The sequence below is a fragment of the Cnephaeus nilssonii genome (assembly GCF_951640355.1).
Source record: "Cnephaeus nilssonii genome assembly, chromosome: 13".
NCBI lineage: Eukaryota > Metazoa > Chordata > Mammalia > Chiroptera > Vespertilionidae > Cnephaeus > Cnephaeus nilssonii.
Genome location: NC_137084.1, coordinates 70,372,669 through 70,388,027, shown reverse-complemented (window position 1 = coordinate 70,388,027; position 15,359 = coordinate 70,372,669). Strand labels below are relative to the sequence as shown.

General features: G+C 38.6%; 1 protein-coding gene across 1 annotated transcript in view; it reads left to right on the top strand.

Moving 5' to 3' along the window:
* The window catches only part of DDX10 (DEAD-box helicase 10), a 250,891-nt gene that overhangs the window by 14,430 nt on the left and 221,102 nt on the right, over nt 1-15,359 (top strand). Inside the window, exons 2-7 of the mRNA XM_079787350.1 lie at nt 1,796-1,856; nt 2,900-3,030; nt 4,033-4,191; nt 5,211-5,331; nt 6,487-6,676; nt 14,708-14,834. Of these exons, the coding sequence (XP_079643476.1) occupies nt 1,796-1,856; nt 2,900-3,030; nt 4,033-4,191; nt 5,211-5,331; nt 6,487-6,676; nt 14,708-14,834 (789 nt within the window). The remainder of the gene's footprint in view (nt 1-1,795; nt 1,857-2,899; nt 3,031-4,032; nt 4,192-5,210; nt 5,332-6,486; nt 6,677-14,707; nt 14,835-15,359) is intronic.

Genomic DNA, 15,359 nt, shown 5'->3' with positions numbered 1-15,359 from the left:
TGGTGTATAGCTTTACATTGTCATGGCTGATAGAGTCTGGACATGTTTTATCCTTCCAGACTCTTCCTTTAGGAGGTTAACAGACTTTAGAAAGAAGTATTTGTTTGAAGAGCCCACTTTGCCTATTCTGTATTTCTAAGAGGGATTGAATAATATGTTGCCTGTCTAGTTCTTTCTGTAAGCATCCCATTCTCTGAAAACAAGTACCAAGGTGGACTGCACCTAATTTTAGTGTCCTGTTTAGAAGATTACCTTCTAAATGAGGTAATTTTCTCCTTCTAATGCAGTACACTGATTCTGCCTTCTCTTACCTGGAATGATTTGTAGGGATTAAGGCAATGTTTTAATATTTCTGTTTTCAGCATTGGAGGCCAAGAGTAACCTGTCTGGACTACAGTAAAAATCTTGGGAAAAATGTGTAGACTGTAAAATGAAATACAAGCTGTCATCCTTTTATTGCCTGGAGTGTAATTTAAATAAATGAACCTTACGAATGCAAGCTCCCCCTTTTGTGAATTATGAATAATTTGTCAGCCTATTCTCATATCTGAACAGTAGTTTTTGCTTTCAGCATGTGTAATAAAATAATTCTCCTGAGCAGCCTAAATGAAATTCAGAAAATTGGGTTGATGCTAATGAAGCACATCAGTAATGCACATTTAGATAATGTAAAGTTAAAGGACAAAGTCTTCTTTTTGAGGCATCAGAGTATGGTTGAGACACTTCCCTGGTTATCTATATAATAAAGATGTAATATGCAAATGGTCATTACACCATGAAGCATAACGAAAGATTGGATTACGGATCAGCAGGAGGGTGGGGCAGCGAGCTGTAAGCGGGGTGGCGGAGAGCTACAGGATCGGGTAGGGCAGCAAGCTATGAGGGGGGGAGTTACAGGAGGGTGGGGCAGCGGGCGGAGAGCTACTGGTGAGCTACTGGTGCACGGATTAGTGCGCAGGGCTACTAGTTACTAAATAATGCCCCTCATTTACTTCCAAATGAGTAGTTGTCAGATTGGATTTCGCATGCCACTGATTTATGGTTAAACTTTGAAAGGTTTGTGCTAACAAGATATATTTCTCCAACTAACTTAAATCTATTCTCCAATATGTATAAATAGAACTATTCTCAACATTTTCTGTGATTTATTTATAGTCATTTTGTGTCTTATTTCTTAAACTGATAATTCTTTGAAGGATGGTCTGAAAGTAAATTTTATTCCTAAAATTGACGTGGTGATAACTTATTGTGTTAACATTTTAGAGTTGAAGGATGTTCAAGGTAGTAGTATGTGTTGAGTGAAATTTTTTTTTTTTTTTTACCATTTAAAGTTATTATGAACTTACATTTTAATTTTTATTGATTTCCGAGAGGAAGAAAGAAGGGAGAGAGAGATAGAAACATCAGTGATGAGACAGAATCATTGATCAGCTGCCTCCTGCATTGCCCCCTACTGGAGATTGAGCCCACAACCCAGGCATGGGCCCTGACTGGGAATTGAACCGTGACCTCCTGGTTCATAGTCTAATTCTCAACCACTGAACCACACTGGCCGGGCTACAACCTTATATTTTTGATAACAGCTTCATCGAGGAATATTTCCTTTCAAAAGGAATATTGGTTTTCAGTTAGAACTCATGATTGAATTTAATCCTGTAGTACCAGGGGTAAGCTAGGCAACATAATGTAAACCTCTAGCTCCCCAAAAAAATAAATAATGGTTTTGTTGTAAGACAAATCAGTTATGTAGTCTGTTATTTTGCCTTATTTGACAAAGTCTTCTTTTTCTTTTTAGATAAATGTAAATGAAATAACAAGATTTTCAGATTTCCCCTTGTCTAAAAAAACATTGAAAGGTAGGTAAATGATGATCTTGGAACATGTTGGAGTTCTTGATGCTTTTTATAAATGACAACAGATTTAGAAAGTTTAACCTGAAAATCTTTTTTCAGCAAGTAATTTTGATACCATGACAAGAAACTATTCACTTAAGTTTTTTTTTTTAAATTTAGTTTTAAGAAGAATTTAGTTATAAGAAGAATCTAGGTATATTCTTCCTCTTCTTTTTTAAAAAAAAATATATTTTATTGATTTTTTTACAGAGAGGAAGGGAGAGGGATAGAGAGTTAGAAACATCGATCAGCTGCCTCCTACACACCCCCTCCTGGAAATGTGCCCACAACCAAGGTACATGCCCTTGACCGGAGTTGAACCTGGGACCCTTGAGCCCGCAGGCCGATGCTCTATCTGCTGAGCCAAACCGGTCAGGGCCATTTAAGTTTTACCAATTTGTCATTCTCATACTTTCTGGACTAAAGAACAGTAGTGATGAAAGAAGATGCTAGGGCCTCTGTATAATTAAAATGAAGCCTAATTATGTTAATATGAGCAGGAGAACAAACAAAAATGGGATACCTTTTGTTTTAGTTTGCTAGTGCCACTAGACAAAGAAACCCACAGACTTGGGTGGCTTAAACAAAGAAACTTATTTTCTCTTAGTTCTGGAGGCTGGGAATCCAAAGATCAGGATGGTGGTAGAGTTGGTTTCTTCGGAGGGTCATAATGGGCTTACAGAAGGCCTCTCCTTGGCTTTATATGGCCGCTCTCTTGCTGCCTCTTCATGGAATTATTCCTCTGCACTCACATCTCTCATGTCTTTGTCCAAATTTCCCCTTTTTATAAGGACACCAGTCAGATTGGATTAGGACCTACCCAAATACAAGGGCTGTTTGTGACTCAGTCATCTCTTTAAAGGCCCTGTCTCTGAATACAGTCACATTCCAAAGTACTGGGGTGGGTTAGGGTCTCAACACATAAGGGGCCCTCAACATATGCACAGTTCAGCCCATACTTCTACAGGAATTTCTCTAGAGTGTTATTCTCCTCTTCACACCTGCAGGTTTGCAAGAAGCCCAGTACCGTTTGGTAACTGAGATACAGAAGCAGACCATTGGGTTGGCTTTGCAAGGTAAAGATGTCCTCGGAGCTGCCAAAACTGGATCTGGCAAGACTTTGGCTTTCCTTGTTCCAGTAAGTAGCTTATTCATATTGGGTCAGATTCTTTATTATATGATTTTAGAACATTTTGTGCCTACATAGAAGCTAACTATGTCAAGAGTTATTTCATGTTGAATTTCCCTGGTTAGAATGCAAGCTTTATCAGACAGGTGTCTTCTTCTTCACCCTGGTCCTAACATAGCACCTTGTACATGTGAGCAGTCAGTAATTTACTTAGTGAATTATTGTGTCTCGACAAGCCATTCCAGGGTGGTAGGTCAGAATGGTTCTGCTCTGCTGAACGACGGTCGAGGGAGGCTATTGCTGCGCTCCCCTTGCAAATCTGCCAGTTGCATTTATACTTGCCATTTGTTTAGGATGAAGCTGAAATATCCTCACTTTAAGAAGATTGGGTCACTCTTTGAGAAATGATATCTATCCTTTATAGCACTAAAACAATAGAGCCTCTTAGGAATTGACTTATATTTCAGTTATACAGCTGGTTTCATAATTTAGTTCCTTCAAAATAATTGGCTCATAAAAAAATCACATTTAAGTTTTTGTTCCAAGTATTGCAAAACCATTTTTCTCTTAAATCCTAATTTTTATAATGATGTGACTCCACAATTAAAAAACTGTCACTGTGTAACTATAGTAGCGACACAAAATGAGTTTATTTTGATGTGGTTTCTGTTCAGAAAATGGTGACATATTTTTCTGAAATCTGTTTTAAGGGTTCGGGCTGTGCAGGACTTTCTCTGATTGCCAGTGTGCTCATGGCATGGCTCTCACAACAGCTGAACTGCTGTGGGCTTCTTTTTCCCGTCCCCCTATGACTTGGGGGAGGATGCTTCTGGTGGATGGAAGAAAACACACACAAAGTAAACAGTTTCTTCTTTCTGATTGGAAAATACTTGTGACTGAAAATACTTCTGCTTGGAAGGTGCCTCTGATTTGGAGGGCAAGGTTGACTCAGCAGTCAAAAAGCTGCCTTCTCAGGACTTACTGAACATGAATTTGCGGCCTTTTTTTCAGGTGCTGGAAGCCTTATATCGTCTACAGTGGACCTCCACAGATGGCCTGGGGGTTCTGATTATATCACCTACGAGAGAGCTAGCTTATCAGACCTTTGAGGTTCTCCGAAAAGTAGGAAAGAATCACGACTTTTCTGCTGGTCTCATCATTGGTGGGAAGGTTTGCCCTTTTGTCCTTATCCTTCTTTCTTTTTTTCTATAACTTAATGTTGGAGCACTGTGGCAGCTGATGGGGAAGGGGTGGAGATTTCTTCTTAACAGACAGGCTGGCTCTCTAGATAGGGGGTGGTAGCATCCTGGTGTGGTCATTGGCATTTAGAGTCTGGTTGTCCATTTTGTTAGGCCCAGAAAGTCCATTTTTTAGGGTATCTGAGACCAATTTACTTTAACCAGCCTGTAATTCTATTTGTTAATATACATTGAGAAAGGAATCATTTCAGTATGTAGACTATTTTCTTTTAATAAGGTATCTAAGAAGTTGAATAATTCAGAATATTGCTGAGTTAGCAGAAGAAAGGAAGACATAGTTTTGAGGAATGTTTATTTTAGGTAATGGTAAAACCTGCTGCTAAGCTTCTGTGCTACCTTGTGGTTTACCTGGAATGCTTGTCTTTGCTAGTCTTCGCTAGACTATAAGGATAAATGCTTGAATTTTTGAGTTTATATGCAGCCATACCCAAAAAAGAAAAAAGAGCATCACAGACCCTTACATACTCGTGTACCTGTCACCCATCAACCATGAACTTTAATCATGAACATTTTGTGGTTCTCATTTCAAGAAGAACTTTTAGAATATAGAGAGATGAGCTCTTTTTTCAGTCCATGAAATGCAGTGAGTGGTGTCAGAGAACCTGGGAATAATTCTGGCATTTAAGTTGTTTTTGGTAATTCTAAGAGGAATTCAAGACTTGGAACATTCGTATGATATTTCTCATGGCCTCAAAATCCTGCATATGATTAAGAATCTAGAGGAACATAGCACTCTTTAGGTCTTCATTAAGGACTTTTCTTTAGCCCAGAAATTTGGATGTGTTTCAGAAATAGAAGGAGAAGTTACATTTATTTCTAGAGTATCTACATTGCTGTGATGAAATGCCATATGCAGATGGCTTTTATAGTTTTGCTACACAGGCTGCTCGGTGATGTGTTTGTGTAATAAAAAGAAACAACTGTTTTCAGGATCTGAAACATGAAGCTGAGAGGATCAATAACATAAATATACTGGTTTGCACACCGGGTCGACTTCTTCAACACATGGATGAAACAATATGTTTTCATGCTACTAATCTCCAAATGTTAGGTGAGTAATGAATTTATAATGAAAAAAATCTCAGATTTAGGAGAGAGCCCTCATAAATTTTAATGATAGGAATGTTTTATTCAATAAATATTTTGATTAAAGACAACTTGAGAAATAATTTAAAACAATTTTTTGGCATATGGGTTTTAAACCCAGAGAGTACAACTAGATTTAAAAATCAGAATTAGTTGGAAGAATGTAAGTAGTCATATGAAAGTAGATACTTCAGTATGTGACACTGCTAAGAATTTTTAAAAAATCTTTTAAGGTACAGTCACCACTGATATTATCTAATGTGTTTTCTTAAATCAGCTTTTATTTTGGAATAATTCTAGGTTTATAGAAAAGTTGCAGTGATTATACAGAGTCCCTCTATACCCTTCCTCCAGCTTCCCCTAGTACAGTGGTCGGCAAAATCATTAGTCAACAGAGTCAAATATCAACAGTACAACGATTGAAATTTCTTTTGAGAGCCAAATTTTTTAAACTTCTTCTAACGCCACTTCTTCAAAATAGACTCGCCCAGGCCGTGGTATTTTGTAGAAGAGCCGCAGTTTGCCGACCATGGCCCTAGTATAACATGTAACTGGTACCTTTGTCAAAACTAAGAGATATACATTATATAAGTTCCATACTTTATTTGTATTTCACCATTTTTTCCACTAATATACTTTTTCTGTTCTAAGATCAACCAGTATGCCACATTGTATTTAGCCTAATGTCTATTTTAAATACAAGAGGCCCGGTACACGAATCCGTGCACCAGTGGGATCCCTCAGCCTAGCCTGTGGGATCCCCCGAGGGGTCCCGGATTGTGAGAGGGCACAGGCCAGGCCGAAGGACCCCACTAGTGCACAATTGGGGCCGGGGAAGGACGCGGGAGGTTGGCCAGCCAGGGAGGGACCGTGGGAGGGCTCCAGAGCATGTCCGGCCTGTCTCATTCAGTTCCGATCAGCCGGACCCCAGTAGCAAGCTAACTTACCAGTAGGAGCATCTACCCCATGGTGGTCAGTGCACGTCATAGCGAGTGGTTGAGCGGCCTTAGCATATCGTTAGCATATTACACTTTGATTGGTTGAATGGACAACCAGACACTTAGCATATTAGGCTTTTATTATATAGGATTGTAGTTCAACCTGCATTTTCTTTTTTTAGTTCTTGATGAAGCAGACAGAATCTTGGATATGGGCTTTGCTGATACCATGAATGCTATTATAGAGAATCTTCCTAAGAAACGTCAGACCTTGCTTTTCTCAGCAACACAAACCAAATCTGTAAAGGACCTTGCACGTTTGAGTTTGAAAAACCCTGAGTATGTCTGGGTTCATGAAAAAGCTAAATACAGGTATGTGCTATTTGAAACCATATTTGATGCAGTCAAAACAAATGTTCTCTTTAGTTTAAGAATTTGACATTTCAAGTTAATACTACTTTTCTAGGGAAGAAAATACCATTTTATGAGTTATTAGGTTTGCAAGATATAGTAAGTATATTAGTAAAAATTATTTAAATTCTCAATGCATCTTTAAATGTGAGAATACTCTAATGAAGATTTTCCAAAACGTGGTTTGGGAAACAAATATTTTCTCGTAAGATGTTAACAGGTATTTATTCATCAACTATCCTTCATAAAATGCAGTGGGATGAGGCTGGGGGTGAGAGGATGCATTCCTCAGTAGATAAATAGGGAATGTTGAGTTAAAGTAAAACAGTATTCTTCAAGACTTCTCTGAACCTTTGATATTTTTATAGACATTGTGATTCTCCAAAGCAGTAGATGAATATAGCTTCCTGTATTTACCAGAATTATTTGGGTATGGGATCCTTCTTTATAGCTGCATTATGCAGGACTAATGTGCTGTGGAACACATCAAATGCATTAATATTTAGCAAAGTACTTTTATGTATAAATTGTCTATTGTTTTGTCTTGGTTTCATTAAAAACTGGACAGTAAGGTGTGTGTTTATGTGACAGTAGAAAGTGTAATAGAGGGAGAGAGAGTGTATGTATGGTATGTGTAAATGGTTGGGGAAAATATGTTTTATTTATTTATTTATTTTATTTTTTGTTAATCCTCAACCGAGGATATTTTTCCATTGAATTTTAGGGAGAGTGGAAGAGAGAGGGAAAGACAGAGAGAAACATCAATGTGAGTGAAATACATCGATTGGTTGCCTCCGACCAGGGCCAGTGCCCGAGAAGCCTGCAACCGAGGTACGTGCCCTTGACTGGAATCGAACCCAGGACCCTTTGGTCTGCAGGTCGACACTCTATCCACTGAGCCAAACCTGCTAGGATGGGGGAAAATATGTTTTAAAGTGAATTTTGATGTTATGACATTTGGAAGGATGTGTATGCTTTGTTTGAATCATTGTAGACTATGGACATATTTGACTTCCAGAAGTGCTTTCCTAGGAATATAAATTGAATGTGTTAAAGATCTCAATATGAATTCAACTCTACCATTATCTCTATTTTAACTTTTACTTATTGCTGTTAAATGTTAGCCTGAAAAGAAATAGATTAGAAAAATGAATTGGGTTATCTTCCTGGGACATCTTCAGATATAGGGAAATGTCATTCAGTCACACCTTGACCTAGCTAACAGCTGTCTTGGATTAGAAAAAGCCTCAGAGCAAGGCTCTACACTCCCAGGTGATCCTAGTGGATAAACTTAGGAGAATCTGAGTACTGGTGGCTTTGTTTATCAAGAATTCAGGAATGGAATAGCAGGAGATACTTGAGGTATTGTTTCCTCCATGGCTTATTATTGAGTTGACATTGGTCTTGTAAAGTTGTGTTGAGGTTGCTGTTGAAATTCTTGGTACAATTAATTTTATAATCTAAAGACTGCCTAGGTCTTTTGATTTTCTTCTTTTTGTTGTTTGCTTTCTGCCTGTTTTCAAAACACATTAGTATCTTCTAGACACTAATTTATCAATCATTAGATGGTCTGTAAAACCTTTTGTAATTTATGTTAGGTAAATTGTACAAATTATCCCTGTTCTCAATTGCTATAGATAATAGTTGGTTGTTATCTGTATTTTATAGAGATTGTTAGAAAAAACTGAATCCAAAGACTGTATCCAAAGACATTTATTTCATAAATGATTTATCAATTGATTTTTAGAGAACGAAGGGAAGAGAGAGAGAGAGAGAAAGAGAAAGAGAGAAAGAAACATCAATTTGTTGTTCCATTTATTTATGTATTCATTGGCTGATTTTTGTATGTGTTGTATAAGTTAAAATCTGTGATGAATTATGAAACATTTCAAATTTGAGTTGGATATTCTGAGCTTATGTTATTTGGTGCATACAAATTTAATATTTCATTATGAAGTTTTCCTCTTTATCTTTACTAATACTTTTTGCCTTAAAGTCTAATTTGATATTAGTCTGCCTATAGTAAATTTCTTTTGTTTAATGTTGGCTTAGTAAATCTTTTTCTTTTACTTTCTACATTGTATATGCCCTTATTTTAGATTGTCTTTGTAAGCAGCATATGGTCCAATCTTTTTTTTTAATATAAATTCTTTATTGTTGAAAGCATTACATATGTTATGTTTCTATTCTTATTTAATCTGGTGTGATAATTGCTTTTTAACTGGAGGATTGAATTTTCTTATATTTAACTTACCCCATTATTTAAGTCTCTTTACTCCTTTTCATTGTGAAGTATTTTTTTACAATATATTTTTATTGATTTCAGAGAGAGAGAGAGGGAGAGAGAGAGAGAAACATTTATGATGAGAGAGAATCATTTATCGGCTGCCTCCTGCATACCCCCTACTGGGGATCGAGCCTGCCACCCCGGCATGTGCCCTTGACTGGACTCAAACCTGGGACCCTTCAGTCCTCAGGCCAACACTATCCACTGAGCCAAACTGGCTAGGGTCATTGTGAAGTATTTTAATTGCACTCATTTTAAGCCCCATAAGCCATTATTATTACTGTTTTAAAAATCAGTGTTTATTTAGAGTTATCCAAATACTTACTCTTTTCTGGTATTTTTGTTTTGTTTTGTTTTTAATTTATTGATTTGAGAGAAAGAGAGAGAGAAAAAAAAGACAAACATCAGTTTGTCATTCCACTTATTTATGCATTCCTGGTTGATTCTTGTATATACCCTGACTGGGGATCAAACACACAACCTAGGTGTATCAGGACCACGCTCTAACCAATTGAGTTATATAGCCAGGACCTTTTCTGGTGTTTTTTATTTCTTGTGCCATACTAAAAAAAATTTTCTTTATAGTTTAGGTTTACTAGTGAAAAATTCTGTTTTGACTTTTCTGAAAATGTATTTTATTTTTGAAGGATATCATGGTAGGTGTTTTTCTTCAGTTCTAAGATATCTTTCTATTGTACTCTAACTTCCATTTTTTTTCCTGTTAAAAGCAGCTGACAGTTCTCTTGTTCCTTTGAAGGTAGTTTGTGGTTTTTAAGATTTTCTTAGGTTCTTAGCAAAATCATGAATGATATCTTTTTGTGTATGAGATATGGTAAGGACTTTTACCTGGGCTAGTCTGGCTTTTACACTCTGGGGCTATTCTGTTTCTTTTTTTGCCCTGAGTCCTGGAGCATAACCCTGACTCAGAGGCCTAGCCCTTCTTGGGATCTCAAGGGAAAGACAGGGGAATTTACCTTTCTATCCTTCACCTTGGCAGGCTCTGAACTTCGTGGCATTCTGAGACTGACAGGATCTGTGCTCAGCTCTGAGCTTCCCTGTTACTTATGGCTTTTCACTTATTTGCCTTGTGTGTGCTGAGTTTAGGAGTTGACATATGTGGGAAAATTGTATGAAGAATTCAGATTCAGTTTTTCATGGTTCATTCTCTAGGATCTTGAACTGACATATTTAGGCCTAAGTCTACTACTTTATCTCTCTCATTTCTCTTGCAAATCAGCAGATGCTTTGTGTGAAAAGTGGAGATTAATATGGGGCTTGCACAGGGCATTTCTAGGTTCTCCTTCAGCACCTCCTTGCTGCCTTGGTTGCTCTCTGATGCCTACAGTATTTTTTGTTTTATATTTGATCGGGCTTTTATAGATAGTGCTCTAAAACAAAGGATCAATCTGATACAAACAGCCCCTTATGACAGGAATGAGAGCTTTGTAACCTTATAATTTTAGTAGTCAGTGATGATGGTTGCCTGGATCCATTATTTCATTAGATGTGCAAAATTGTGATATTCTGATTCTATTATTTCTTAACTGGAGTACTTTTATATGAGGTTAGAATACCAGAATATATGCTTTATTCTTTTTCCTTAACAGTTTTTATATTGAAGAGTTGCTTTTCTAATATTTTCCAAAGGTGAACAGTTTTTTAAAAAAATTAAAATGAACTCATTGACTTAATGACATTTAAGATGAATTAATTAGTAATATTAACCTATACATTTAAACATACTATATTATTTATCCTTCAATAGAAATTAATACTGTATTTTTAGTACACAAATTGTCTTGCATCATCCCAAACTTGGTTAATAGGAGATTCTTTAAATTGTTACCTGGATCCTTTAGACACAGCCCAGTAGTTTTGGGCTTCCTTGCTTCTCTTGTTCTAGGTCCACCTTATTTTTCCATTCCATGTAAAATTCCTTTGGCAGGATATTGTGTTTAGAGACAGGTTTATTTTATTTTTTTGAAGGGAAAACATGTCATGAGTTCATGCTGATACTTAAAAAGCAAATTTAAGGTTACAGCCTTTTATTTTTGCAGCCTCTTTGAATTTCATATATGTATTTTTTTCTTATGCCAAACATCTTCTTTCCTAATGTCTTTTACTTATTTGTTCCATTTATTAGTTAATACATCTAAAGTTCCAGGGTAATACCAATAATATTGCTAATAACATGATTACTTAAGAAAATTAAGATCCCTTTGCATTTTTTTCCTTAAATATCCCAGTAAGTATAACAACAATTCAAATTTCTTTGAAATTCCTTTGTCATTAAGCTATCAACTTGCTATATCTTTAGGATTAATTGTTTTTTAAATTAAATTTAATTCGGCTCTGTATATTCCCCGGTGGATAACCAGTTTTTAGGTTTTGGTTTGTCTGACTCTTTTTTTAAAATTTTAAATATGTTTTTATTTTATTTTATTTTTAAATTTATTTATTTATTTATTTTTTTTAAATAAATCTTTATTGTTCAGATTATTACAATTGTTTCTCCTTTTTTCCCCCGATATCTCCCCATCACCCGGTTCCCTCCCCCCCCATTGTCCTTATCCATAGGTGTATGATTTTTGTCCAGTCTCTTCCCATACCCCCCACACAGACACCCCTTTCCCCCTGAGAATTATCAATCCACTCCCATTCTATGCCTCTGATTCTATTATGTTCACCAGTTTATTCTGTTCCTCAGATTTTGAATTCACTTGATTTTTAGAATCACTTGTTGATAGATATTTGTTGTTCATAATTTTTATCTTTACTTTTTTCTTCTTTTTCCTCTTTTTAAAGAATACCTTTCAGCATTTCATATAATACTGGTTTGGTGGTGATGAACTCCTTTAGCTTTTTCTTATCTGTGAAGCTCTTTATCTGGCCTTCAATTCTGAATGATAACTTTGCTGGGTAGAGTAATCTTGGTTGTAGGTTCTTGCTATTCATCACTTTGAATATTTCTTGCCATTCCCGTCTGGCCTGCATAGTTTCCGTTGAGAAATCAGCTGACAGTCGTATGGGTGCTCCCTTGTAGGTAACTAACTGTTTTTCTCTTGCTGCTTGAAAGATTCTCTCTTTGTCTTTTGCCCTTGGCATTTTAATTATGATGTGTCTTGGTGTGGTCCTCTTTGGATTCCTCTTGTTTGGGGTTCTGTGCGCTTCCTGAACTTTTAAGTCTATTTCTTTCACCAGGTGGGGGAAGTTTTCTGTCATTATTTCTTCAAATAGGTTTTCAGTATCTTGCTCTCTTTCTTCTGGCACCCCCAAAATTCGGATATTGGTACGCTTAAAGCCATCCCGGAGGCTCCTTATGCTATCCTCACACTTTTGGATTCTTCCTTCTTTCCGCCTCTCTGGTTGGGTGTTTTTTTCTTCCTCATATTCCAGATCTTTGGTTTGACTCTTCGGGTGCGGTGGTCTACTCTGTATATTCTTTATTTCAGACAGTGTATGCATAATTTCTGACTGGTTCTTTTCCATTTTTTTGGTATTCTCATTAAGGTCCTTGAAGGTCTCCTCAAGTTTCTCAGCGGTTTTTAGGAGATTCTTGAGTAACCTTATAAATATGGTTCTGAACACTGTGTTGTCCATTAGTTTGCTTTCATCTATCTCTCCTACTTGTGACATACTTTGATGTCTCCACATTTTGGCTGCCTCCCTGTATTGATGGAGTGGCTTTGTGTGGACGGTGACCTATAGGGGCCGGTAGCTCAGCTTCCCCAATCACCCTAGGTGGTCGCTCTTGGTACTCCCCTTTGTGGGCTGAGTGGAAAGTCTTGGTGCAGTTAAAAGCCCTGATTGCTGTTGGTACACTGGGAGGAATTGACCTCCGGTCCAATTGGTTGTGAGGGCCTGCTGTGTCTATAATGGAAGAATTGCTGTGCTGGAGACACAGTAGGGTTTTGGTGCTCACTGAGTCTGCCTCTTGAATGTGTCCCTTATGAGAGTGGTTGAAATCTGGTGTCGTCCACACAGACAGAAAAGTCACTCTCACTCTCCGACCGGCCGAGAGTCCCGTAGGCGTCTGGGTCCCCCGCGTGTCCCCAGAAACTGGAGTTCAGAGTGGTTGGGATTGTTGGTATCACTGGCGGGAGTTGATCTCCAAGCCAGTTGGCTGTGAGGATCAGCAGTGTCTCCGCTGGGAGAGCTTCTGTGCTCAGCTTGGATGGGGCGGAGTCTCAGGGTGGTGCAGACAAGCTTTGGTTTCCCGTCTGCTCCGCCCTAAGAGGGGCGGATTCTCCGTGCCCGAATTAATGGCTGTGCGCCTCTGAGAGAAGGCAGCTTTCGAGTCTCGCCCACTGCCAAACAGACCAGTTTCTCCCCAGCTGGGGCTGGATTTCAGTGCAGACCGGAGGTTTTGCCTTTCTCCCGAACTAGAAATCCAGTCACTGGGAGGGCTGTGCTCAGCTTGGATGGGGCGGAGTCTCAGAATGGCGCAGACAAACTTGGTTTCCGTCCGCGCCGCCCTAAGAGGGTCGGTTTCTCCGTGCCCTAATCAAAGCGCCTCTGAGAGAAGGCAGCTTTCAAGCCTCGCCCGCCGCCAAACAGACCAGCTTCTCCCCGACCGCAGCTGGACCTCAGTGCAGTTGGGAGGCTCCGTTTTTCTCCCAAACGAGAAAGCTAGCCACACAGCGTCTGCTGCCCTCCCTCTCCGCGTGCTGCGAGCAAGCCTGCCGCGTATTCAGCCGCCCGCCCTTTCCGCGCTCACGGATCTCCGCACCTCCACAGCTTCTGAGGCTCAGCGTCCCCCTCTCTGTTTTTCCTCTAGTTGTAGGTTTTCCACTCTGCTAGCTTTCCGGTGGTTCTGGACGGTGTGCACTCTGTTTTCCAGTTGTAGTTTCAAAATTGTTGTCGTAGGCAACAGTTAGGTGTTTACCTTATGCCGCCATCTTGGTTTCCGAATCTATTTTTATTTTTTTAAGAGAGAGAAAGGAAGGGAGAGGGGTAGACATAGAAACATTAATGAGAGAAACATCAATTGACTGCCTCCTGCACCCCCCCTATTGGTGATCGAGCCTGCAACCTGGGCATGTAGGTTGAACTGGTGACCTCTTGGTTCATGGGTTGATGCTTAACCACAGAGCCACAACTGCTGGGTGTCTGCCTCTTTTTTAAAGTTATAAGCAGACACAGGGATACCTGTGTACATGAATGTGCATGTGTATGTGCGTGCGTGTGTGTGTGTGCATCTTGTATAGCCCAAGCCAGATAATATTTGGATAGATTATTCATTCCTTTTTTACAGCTACAAGATACTTAATTGTGTGGGTACACAGTAGTTCATTCTACAAGTTCTCTATTAATGTGGGTTGATTTTCATTTTTTGCTTTATAAATAATACCATATCTTTTTGTATGTTTATCAGTAGTCTTATTAGTTCAAAGAGTAAATATATGTATATGTCTTTTCAACATTTTATTATGAGAAATTTCAAACATGTAGCACAATTGAAAGAATTTTACAGTGAACACCTTATCCCTGCTACCTACATGCTACCTAATGGTAGTAGCATTCATAAGTATGTATATCTATGTAACCCAAGGCCCTATTAAGATATTGAAGTTTACCATCAGCAAGTTCCTTCAGAGAGAGAGAGAGGCATGCAACTATAACATTTGAGTTCTTTTTCTGGTCTGATTTTCAAAATTACCAACATGGCATGTTTTTAATGTTTTTTCTCCTTTTATTTCCATAAGCACCCCTGCCACGTTGGAGCAGAACTACATAGTTTGTCAGCTGCAGCAAAAAATAAGTGTACTCTATTCCTTCTTGAGAAGCCACCTGAAGAAGAAAAGTATTGTATTTTTCTCCAGTTGTAAAGAGGTACTGAATGTTTATTTCTCTTGTTATTTGTGTTGGATCATCCCTTTTAAAATACCGAATTTCAGGTAGACAAATAGCACTTTCTTTTCTCTTCTAGTAAATAGAGTGCTAGATGTGGTGAGGGATCCATAGATAGAGAATCCTGTGTCTTTGTTTTAAAAAGGAACTCGTGGATGAAACTATAAGCTCTGTAAGGGAAGAAACTGTCCCTTGTGCTACAGTATTGTTAGTACCTAGCACAATATCTATCTAATAATAGGATAATATGCAAATTGGTCAGGACGCCGTCACATAATGACCGAACATCAGGGACCCGAGGCTGCATGGTGCATGGCCAGGGCTGGGGACCTCAGACTGTGCCCCCAGCCCGGAGGGGCTTGAGGGGGGTGGGGCCAGCTCGGTCTGGGTCTCCTGTGATTTCGAAGTGCCTGCGGGTGGGTGGGGACTTGACTCTGGGTCCCGCGGTGTGTCCCAGACTCTGACAGGAGGGAGATTTTCATATACATTTTACTAATTTTCTTTCAT